The 10,708-nt window shown below is 48.4% G+C and overlaps 1 protein-coding gene across 4 annotated transcripts in view; it reads right to left on the bottom strand.

Annotated features, from left to right (window-relative positions):
• Positions 1 to 308: 308 nt before the first annotated feature.
• HMOX2 (heme oxygenase 2) overlaps positions 309 to 10,708 on the bottom strand; it is a 29,759-nt gene continuing 19,359 nt past the window's right edge. For 3 of the 4 annotated variants that reach the window (XM_027043352.2, XM_027043350.2, XM_015076545.3), the window contains exons 2-6: positions 3,895 to 4,021; positions 2,565 to 2,682; positions 1,660 to 2,151; positions 672 to 798; positions 309 to 581 (exon numbers count right to left, since the gene is read on the bottom strand). In XM_027043352.2, coding sequence (XP_026899153.1) covers positions 454 to 581; positions 672 to 798; positions 1,660 to 2,151; positions 2,565 to 2,682; positions 3,895 to 3,980 — 951 coding nt within the window. In that variant the 5' untranslated portion in view covers positions 3,981 to 4,021 and the 3' untranslated portion in view covers positions 309 to 453. Of the gene's footprint in view, positions 582 to 671; positions 799 to 1,659; positions 2,152 to 2,564; positions 2,683 to 3,894; positions 4,022 to 7,575; positions 7,657 to 10,708 lie in introns of those variants that run through there. The other variant, XM_027043353.2, reaches the window with a different exon arrangement.

Genomic DNA, 10,708 nt, shown 5'->3' with positions numbered 1-10,708 from the left:
CCCCCCCCCCCACTCCAAGGAGAGGCCTCCTCCCTCCCACAGAGCTACAGCAACCTGGGCTTGCTGGATGCTCTGTTCCCACTAGGGGAAAAATACCCACCTAAATGCCAGCACGAGGAATGATGAAGGGAAGGAGCCTCAGGATAAGCGGTGTGGGTGCCCTGGGAGCAGAGCTAGTTCCAGACACTCAGACTGGCCTGCTGAGCTGCACTGGCTGCTCCTGGTACCATGGCCCAACGGCTGCAGGAATGGAGGGCCTGCACCCTGCTCGGCATCTAGCCCACACAGAGGACGCTACAGGCAGAGGCTTTAGCGTCTGGCTTTTATTGGTTGCTTGTTTTCTCAAACCCAGCATTTAAAAAAAAAAGTCACCTGAGGTGGTAGTTTAGTCACAGGTGGGGATGGGCCAGTGGTCAATCAGGAGGATGGCGCCAAGGCGGTACGATGGGTCCTTCACACGTAGTACCAGGCCAAGAAGCCGGCAACAAGGGCCGCACCAGCGGCCAGAATGAACTGAAGGCTAGGCTTACTCAGCACAGCCAGGGCTGTTCGGAAGGGGCAGCTGCTGCCCTCCAGGGCACCTGTGTGGCGGCACCAACAGGGGACAGGGCATCAGTGGAGAATGCTGACACGCCCACCCTGGAGGAGAGTTTTGGACAGGCAAGACCTACCTCCATCTTGTTTAGCAGCGTAGTAGGGGCATTTACGCACATCTCCTTTCCCATCGTGCATGGGGAGCCCATCCTCCAGGGTCTCTTTGGCCAACAAGAAGCCAGCCTGGTCCAGTTCATCGAAAATCTGCAGGAGCAGGGGATGAACAGCTTTCAGCGGACTCCAAAGTGCAAACCAGTCAAGGAGCAGCCCGAATCTGCAGCGGGGGCAGCCACACAGACCCAACGCTGCTCCCTGGCACAAGCTCAGAGGTGGGGCCACACCTGTGCTGCTGCTGACTGTGGGAGCTCCTCCCTGGGCACTGACCAGACACACAGCCCACAGCTGGAGCTACCAGGACAGAAACAGAGAACAAAAGCGTTGCCCCAAAATACCATGTTAACATTGGTCCTTCCCCATTTGCAGTTGCTAGGTATTTTCAGCAAGAATGACGGAGAGGAACGTGGGAGAACTGAGGCCCCAGCAGGGCTGACCCATCCTGAGTGGCCCACGGAGGCTCACTGATGTGGGACTGATCTGATGGGCCTGTGTCGGGCCTGGTGCTTCCTTTCCCCGCCTCGGCCACCCTCCTGGTGCCGAGGGCCAACCTGGACTCCAGGACAGAATCTGCCTCCCCAGGCTTAGCCCCATTTAAAAAAAACTTGTCAGCTGAGTTCTCACCCTGCTTGGTTCTCTCCTTGAACTGATCAAGTGGGGCAGCCCTTGCTAAAAAGGAGGAAATCCACTCAAGACCAGAATCCTGTGGTGAGAGGGAGTGACCTCCCTCTACGTGCTAGGGCCTTGCCCTCCTCAGAACAAAAACACAAAAGCTGTCCATCAAAGCGAAGCCATCATGGGCTCATGCCCTCTGTGGCCTATTTGGTCCTACGATTTTCTCCCTGGAAGGCTGCCCCGTATCGGGCCTAAAGCACTGGTGCCTGTTACGGGCAGCTCCGGATCACCCCCCCCCCCCGTCAGGGGCCCCCTTCTGCCTGACCTCAGCAGTACCTGCATGTTGTACTCAAAGGCCTTGTTGGCCTCCTCCACGATCTTCTCTTTGGTCTTTAGGTTCAGGTCCAAGGCATTCATCCTGGCCCGGTAGAGCTGCTTGAACTGTTGAGCATTGTCCACGTTCTCAAACTTATAGAACTGGGTCCCTTCTCCCGTGCTGGGGAGTTTCAGGGCCCGCTGGGCCACCTTCTTCAGCACCTGGCCCCCTGAAAGGTCCCCCATGTAGCGGGTGTATGCATGGGCCACCAGCAGCTCCGGCTCATTCTGCCCCACATAGTGGATCCGCTCCACGTACTTTTGGGCAGCCTGGGAGCACTGCACCTGCTCCTCCCAGTTCTCGCCAAAGAAATACTCCATGTCCTTGGTCAGTGCCTCCTTCCGGTGCAGCTCCGTGGGGAAGTACAGGGGGGCAAAGGCTGGGTGGTCCTTGTTGCGTTCCATCTCCTCCTCCAGAGCTGAATATGTGAAGTAAAGTGCAGTAGTGGCCAGCTGTTGAGGGTGACAGGGGAGACCACGGGGAGGGCTGCAGTTCTGGCAGCCCTTGACCAGCAAACACCCCTCCTGAGCCCAATGCCCTTGCGTCTGAGCAGCCATAGAGGAAGGCTCCATCCAGTCGCATGCCCCTCTAATTCCCGCAGGCCCATTTTGATACAGTGGATTATTTCACACACCCAGGCAACTTTTTATGTTTCTTAAAGGAATGACACGGAACGTGGATACTTCTGCTTCACACCATCACTATGTTATTCTATTTAAGCTACCTGAAAACCACAGTCTGCTGTCCAAAGAATGGAGAGCAGGTGGCAAAAGGCCCAGCTTCCACTGAAGAACTGTTCCAAGGGGATGTTCCTGACACGACCGAGGCCCCCGACCTGACCCTATCCATGACCAAGGGCACAAACCTTAAACAGCTCCTTCCTGATGTTGCCTTTCAAGAAGTCCTTGACAAATTGGGTGTTTTCTGCCCGGTCATGTGCTTCCTTGGTCCCTTCCTTCAGGAGCTCGGAGAGGTCAGCCATCCTGTGGAGATGGAAGGTGTGCGCACACGCACGTGTGCATGTGTGAATTAGCCCTTCCTAGTTTCAGGGTGTCCCCTCGCTGAGATAGACGCAGGAGCTTCTGAGAAACTCAACCCCAGCCTGAATACAGGGTCTTGCTAGGGAGCACGGAACAGGCAGATGTGAGTCGGCCCCCAGGACTTGGATGACATGTGGAGGACTGTGGCCTACTTCCTAACAGTGTCCATGTCTGAACCACCTGAATGAACAATGCTTTGCCTCTGTGACCACCTAGTGCCTGATAAAAAGCCCACCTCTAATCCCAGCACAGCGTGTACTGGCTTCTGCAGGAACAGCGAGCCTTTGGGAACGTGTCTCATGGAATCCACACTGCTGTGATGGACTGACTGTGGATGTCCCGGGGCAGCCTTGCTACCTTCCTCCCACCTGGGACCCACAGCCTCTTCAGGACTGCATGTGGCTTGGCCCAGGGGCAGGAGGAGAAGGAGACAAAGAATGAGGAAGTTGGAGCCAGTACCTGGGCTTGTACCGCTTAACAAAATTATACAGGATGGAGCTGTGCTGACAGGTGCCACGGGCAGCAACCAGCGAGGGAAACAAAGAACCCATGACCCTGAAGACGGGAGGCACCGCGCAGTAGCCCATGTGGTCCACACGGTCCATCCACCAAAGAGATAAAAACGCGGCCCCATACAGCCCACCCTCTGCTGGCTTCTTTAGGAGATCGGGCTCCTATCACCTACATGCTAAGAATCATTTCTTACTAGCAATTATTTCAAGATATAAAAAAGCACTTTGTCAATGACAGGGCTCAATAAGATAAGAACAATGAAGAACAGGCTCTGGGAATTCATGAAGTGTCTCTACCCAGTAAGAAAAACCCCTGGAGTCAGAGCTGCTCCCACATCCTAAGGGGTGGAAAACACTGGAAAAGGTGCCAGTTTTGCCTGATTACCCTTTTTCACCACAAAAGAAACAAGGATCAGGGAAACCATCAAATTCTATTCCTCAACACTCCTAGCAGTGCCTGTCCTGCTTCCTCGGGAACGAATGGGGAGAAAGCTGAGCAGCCCAGGGTGCTGCATGCCGCTTCTCTCTGCAATCCCAATCAGGGGTCCCGGGGGAAACAGCAGCGACACTCCCCACACCCTGGTGCCTCCCACATACAAGGCCCCGGGCACATGACTCAACACAGCCAGCCACCACCACTCACCTGGTGTGGTTTTCTTTTTCTGAGGCCCCAAAGCTCTTTTTCTCCGACTCATCCACCCCCTCTGAGGTCTCCAGTTCCACTGACATGGTTGCCGAGTGAGATTCTTGCTGCTCTCACTCTTCTGGTCCTGTAGAGACACAAGGAGCTGGTGATGTGGCGCCCACAACATCACTTCCCCCAGACACCTGCTGGTTCTGCTCTCCTCTGAGCCAACATAACGGAGGAGTCACCCACGCGCCTCAGGAGTGTTTTCTTTAAAAATAAAACTCTGCCATTACTGGGACCATTATCCGGATATGGACAAAATTTGAATATGGACAGGAGATGAGGTAATAGCGTCAAATTGATACTGAGCTTGCTTTTTTTTTTTTTTTTTATAATTGCACTGTGAGTATATAAGAGAATGTCTTTGTTTTAGGAAATACATCCTGAAGTATTCAAAATTAAAGGCCACACTTCTGCAAGTTAACTGTAAAATGGTTCAGAAAGTGTGCGTGCGCGCACATACCTGTTAGGGAGAGGGAGGGAGGGAACACTCAAGTCAAAGCAAATGAAACAAAACACTGGCAGTGAATTTGGATAAAAGGTACACAAGAGTTACTTGTATCATTCTTGCAGCTTTTCTGTATGTTTGAAATTATATCAAAATCAGAAGTTAACCTAAAACACAAAATAACAAATAACATCATAGATAAAGCTTAAAACCAAAAGCAGTGGTGCAGCGAGCGGAGCGACTCTGAGTTGGGCAGCAACCCGTCCCAGCTGTCACAGGCAGGGTGGACTTGTGCACAGAGCTGCGGGCCAGGCCATTTGAAGACGCTAAGAAGAGCAGCTGGAAAGGCACTCGACGAGCTGAATCAGGTATTCAGAGTCACCAAGCAAGTGGACTGTCCCCAGCCTGCTCCAGACTTTGAGGGGCTGAAGGAAGAAAGACAAGCCAGCCGCTCTCCCTTTGCTGCTGAACCTTCCGAACCTTCCTAAACCAGGGAAATACGGTCCCACAAGACAAGCTAACCCTCCACCCCTGGAGGCCTCTGCTCTGGAACACAAAAGAGCAGCCCATCTGGGAAACTTTCCAGATGAACAGCAGCACAGTTCACCAGTTACTAATGTAACTCACGAAACCAGAACTACCCAATCAAGCCAAGGAAAGAAGAGGTCTTTATTTTCCTACCTCAACCAGTATCTATTTACTGAGCATTTTCTACATGCTCTACCCAGAAATAGGTGTCAAGGGGGACAAAAAAAGTGTAAGTAATGGTCCTTTGAAGGTTTAAAGAAGAAAATAAAAATCAACCTCTAACTCACTCCACAGATACACCCACTGTTAACGTTAGTACGTATCCTGAGTTTTCTCCAGACATGTAATTACATCTTATCTTTTGGGATATTATAATACATGGTTTGCTCAGCATGCTCTTTCTGAACCTTTATATTTAGCATTTATACAGTGGGATTGACAGGATTAAGTGAGAACAGGGAAGATAAGGCTTTTAGCACAGTGCCTACCACATGGTAAGCACTCACTAAATAGTAGATATGATTGCCTTTGTATTTTGACTGAGGCTTAACTGCTGTTGTCCTAGAATGCTTAGAAAATAAATAGCAGAAAGTGAAATAAGCCAGACAAAGACATGCAGGGTATCATTTGTATGTGGAATCTAAAAAAAGAGGCTTAAGTCATAAAAACAGAGGGTAGAATGGTAGTTGCCAGGGGATAAGGGTGGGAGCAATAGGGAGATGTTGGTAAAAGGGTACAAATTTTCAGTTATAAGATGAGTAAGACCTGAGGATCTGTGAACAGCATGGTGACTAGAGTTAATAATACTTTACTGCATAACTGAAATTGGTAAGAAATGTAGCTTTTAAGCGTTGTCACAGAAAAATATTTGAGGGGATAGATGTTCATTCAATTATGAGAATCCATAATTATAAATCACATTGTATACTTTAAACATATTATAATTTAATTTTTTAAATAAAATTTTTCATGTTTATTTAATTTTGAGAGAGAGAAAGAGAGCGTGATCTGGGGAAGGGCAGAGAGAGGGAGACAGAATCTGAAGCAGGCTCCAGGCTCTGAGCTGTCAGCACAGAGCAGGATGCTGGGCTCAAACTCACAAACCGTGAAATTATGACCTGACCAAAGATGGATGTTTAACCGACAGAGCCACCCAGTCACCCTCAACAAAAAAATTTTTTAATGCTTATTTATTTTTGAGAGAGAGAGGAAGAGAGACAGAATGCCAGCAGGGGAGGGGCAGAGAGAGAGGAGGAGACACAAAATCCAAAGCAAGCTCCAGGCTCTGAAGCTGTCAGCACAGAGCCTGACACAGGGCTTGAACCCACAAACCACAAGCCTGAGCTGAAGTCGGATGCTTAACCAACTGAGCCACCCAGGCACCACGAAATATATTATAATTTTACTTGTCAACTATACCTCAATAAAGCTGGAAAAAGAAAAACAGAATATATAGAAAATGGGACCTTCCCTTGACTCCCAAATCACATATACTTTCATCTCTAATAATGCTGATGAAGGCTATGGTTCATTAACGTTACGTCCAGGATGTGAAAGTAGGTGGTCATCACATGGAGAGAAGGCTATTCAGAAAGGCTTCCTGGAGAAGGGGGATGCTTACCCAGCTCCCTCAATACCATACAGGATTTAGGGTGGAGGAGAGGAAGGGCCTCTGGATCAAGGAACAATGTAAACAAAGTAAAATGGGACAGACCATAGAGATGGCCTAAGGGTGCCCAGCTATGCATCCTGTGTCCTTTCACCAAGGGGCCAAGGCAGACTTTGTCGGCTGCAGAATAAGCCTCACACCAGCTTGTCCATGCTGACCTCCTTTTACAGACTTAAGAAAGAACATCTGAGCTCCATGCCCATGAGGACCCTCAGAGCCAAGATTTATCTCAGGCCAGTCGGCCCTCAGGCTGCTAAGAGAAGGTGCTGGATGGGCCACCCAGTAGAGGGAAGAGGGGAGAGTAAAAGGTCCCAGAGCCTCTAGACAGGTGGCAGGCCCACATGGCCATGCTGAAGACATACCCCAGGTACCTGAGGACTGCACCTCCCATGCTGCCTGCAGGTGAAACTGAAAGTAGGCAAACACAAGAACAAGTGTGCAATCGGGCTGCCCTAGGTTACCAGCTGCAGTAACTTAGGTAAACTTTCTGCACCTAATTATCATGCTGCACAACAGTCATTATACATGTAATTCAATCTGATCATTAATTGTTTTGTTTGATAATAACTGCACACTCTGGGAGGGTGTAGTCTTGCTCGACCAACAGGACCTTTTGCTTCTCTTACAAATATGAAAGGGGGAGGGAAAGCAGGCTGCCACAGATGCCTCCTCATCAGCACTTTGTGCCAGTCTTCAGGCACACCTTCCTCCCACCTTCTTCAATCTCAGTCCTGCCCTAGAGCCCCTAATCCCCTCCTCTCAACTCAAGGGAGGTCCAACTCTGGCCCCAGGGGCAGGGCCACAGGTGTCTGTTTCATTGCTGGAGCTCCAGAGCCTGGGAAATAACAAGTTCTCAACAAACACTTGTTAAATTAAAAATCCAAAGGTGGGGGAAGGGGGGTGTGCCTGGCTGGCTCAGGCGGAAGAGCATGTGACTCTTCATCTCGGGATCGTAAGTCCAAGCCCCATGCTGGGTGTACAGATTACTTACATAAATAAAAACTTTAAAAAAATCCGAAGGAAAGAAAGCAGGCAGGCAATGGTCTCATGCATCCTGCCAACAACGTGGCACCTGTGGACAACAAAAAGTACTCTGCTGTTGACTACTTCAATAGTTTTCTAAACTCAAAACATGATTTAACAATTTCGTTTTTGAAGGAAAGATAGGTACTGGCCTACTTCACTCAGAAGGAAGAATACAGATGGGGCACCTGGGTGGCTCAGTCAGTTAAGCGTCCAACTTTGGCTCAGGTCATGATCTCATGGTTTGTGAGTTCGAGCCCCACGTCAGGCTCTGTGCTGACAGCTTGGAGCCTGCTTCGGATTCTGTGTCTCCCTCTCTGCCCCTCCCCTGCTTGTGCTCTCTCAAAAATAAATAAATATATTTTTAAAAAGGAAGAATACGGAGTCCTTAATGTGGACTCAAAGCACCATCTGCACAGATGGGAAGAATGCTCTGAGAAAGGCTCAATTAGCACATTCAACCCATACGAGCAGGGTCCAGGCAGGGCGGCCTGTGTCCATCATGTGGCCTGGTCACTGTTCCTCAAGGGGGTGGCTGGGTAGTACAGCATTCAGAAGCCACCTTGCAATGTCAGAAAAAGAATTCACTTCTGAAAAGCTACGTGTCCAAATTTGGTCTGACTGGCCCTCTATGCCTGAATCCTTTTTTCTTTGCAGGAGCCCCTGGAATCCCTAGAAAATCAGAGGTCAAATCATAAATGTAGAACCTTTCTAGACTTCAACCTCTCATTATCGAGAAGCTGCCTCACTCCACCAGGAAAAACAACAACAGAAAATATCCCAAAAGATTAACAGTAATCTGTACCAAAATGATAAGTAGCCATAATATGACGGTAGAAAAAAGTCACACAGCCTAACAATACAGGGTTGGACTGCTCAAACAACAGCAAACAATAGAATCCTGGCACAGCTGGGACAAGTTGATAGGCTGCAACCACTATGGAAAAGTCTACATAAACTTGTTTTAAATAAAGGACGCTGACTACAACCATGCACAAAAGTATGTAAGTAAAAAAAAGAAAAAGTACTGAAGTATACTGACAGTAACAGGAAAGCTATTTAAGAGTATAAAACGCACAATAAATTATATTAAAGAAAAAAGAAAAAAATAAAGCTCAACGTACCAGTTCCAATCAAGCAATCAATCAATAAAAACAAAAGAGTATAAAACTTGTTATTTGACTTTTTGGCAAACTGGCTACTTCTTTTATATAAAGTGGCCAAATTCTCTTGAAAAGGGGGAAGAAAGGCAGGGGAGAGAGGAAGAAGGGGAGGGAGAGGGAAGGAGAGAGAGAGACAGAGACAGAGAGAAAGAGAGAGGAAATGGACCAAGCAAACCAGCTAAGGTAAGATCCTGCACTACATGAGTCCACAGGAAGTCACCTGGGCCATTACTTTGCTCTTACAAATTTCAGAAAGGTCCACCTGCCCTCTGTGTTTTAATTCCAGAAAACTGTGACCCTCTGTTTATAAAATCTACCTCCATACCTCCATAACTCCTGTACTACCTATTCACCTGACTGATAAAGGTTTTCACTCCCATATCAGGTCTGATAGAAGCAGCAACAATGTCCCTATCACCAATGTTCCTTCCAGCAAAGTTCGTTCCTGTGGACCTGCCCAGGAGTTCCAGAACACTCAGTTCAAAGCCTTTGCTCCTGGTAATTTGCAGGCTCAAGGCACTAGGGCTTTTGAAAGAACTCATGTGTTCAAAGATGTTAAATCCTCCTCCATGGACACACATCCTGCAAACCTCAGGAAGTCAGAAAGCTCAGTGCAATGATACCAGACAGACTACATTATCACTCATTCCCCCATTTGGTGATTCAAAAAGGCACAAAAAAGACCTAACCTATAACAATTCTTTTTCATTTTGATTCTTCTTTGCCCTGGAAAGCCAAGGAAGAAGGGGGCAGACTGCTGAGCTCAGCCAGCACTAAAGAGCAAGGTGGGGGAAGGGGGAAGAAAACGCACTGCAACCAGCTCCCTGGAATTAGAACAATTCTCCCACCTGACTCTGGAATTGACAGTGACCAGCTACCAGCTACAGATGCCCACAACATGAGCTAGTGTTGTTATTCCCATGCACAGAGAAGGAAACAGCCACAGGGAAAAGGAAAGCGGCTGCTCAGACATCTGTATGGCTCTGCCACAGTTCCCACCCCTCCCCACTAAACAGCTTGTGGTTGGGCACCAGGAGTCCCTGCCTGCTTACCAGAAGGCTGTTCCCAGCTCAGTTTACTCCTGTATAGAACTAGCATCACATTAATAAGAGATTCTTTGGCTTTCACAAGTGCTGTCATCTTGTTTCCCCAGGTAAACCAGAAGCTTCCTACAAGACAGATCATCAAGACTCCCGTAGGCTCAGTTTCTCAGAGTCCAATGCCATGTTCCAAATCACTTAGGACCCACCCTGGGGAGTCTCCAACCTGAACTACAACTGTTATAGATGCAGAAACAGAATGCCTACTGAGAAAGCTAACTTAAATGGGTGTGGGACAAGAAAATATTGGTTAAATTCTAAAATACCAGGGGCATGGAGCGCCTGGGTGGCTCAGTCAGTTGGGCGTCCGACTTCGGCTCAAGTCATGATCTCACAGCTCGTGAGTTCCAGCCCCACATCGGGCTCTGTGCTGACAGCTCAGAGCCTGGAGCCTGCTTCAGATTCTGGGCCTCCCTCTCTCTCTGCCCCAACCCACTCTCATTCTGTCTCTCTCTCTCTCTCAAAAATAAAAATAAACATTAAAAAAACTTTTTTTAAATACCAGGGGCACCTGGCTGGCTCAGCTGGAAGAGCATGCAACTCCTGACTTTAGGGCTCTGAGTTTGAGCCCCATGTTGGGTTTAGAGATTACTTTAAAAAATTAAATAGATAAAATACCAAATACAATAAAAATTTTAATTAGGAAAAAAAAATTTTTTTTTAATTTTTTTTTAACGTTTTTATTTATTTTTGAGACAGAGAGAGACAGAGCATGAGCAGGGGAGGGGCAGAGAGAGAGGGAGACACAGAATCCAAAGCAGGCTCCAGGCTCTGAGCTGTCAGCACAGAGCCCGAAGCGGGGCTTGAACTCACAAACCGCGAGATCATGACCTGAGCC

The sequence above is a fragment of the Acinonyx jubatus genome, chromosome E3 (assembly GCF_027475565.1).
Source record: "Acinonyx jubatus isolate Ajub_Pintada_27869175 chromosome E3, VMU_Ajub_asm_v1.0, whole genome shotgun sequence".
In the NCBI taxonomy this organism is placed as follows: domain Eukaryota; kingdom Metazoa; phylum Chordata; class Mammalia; order Carnivora; family Felidae; genus Acinonyx; species Acinonyx jubatus.
This window is presented reverse-complemented; position numbering and strand designations above follow the sequence as displayed.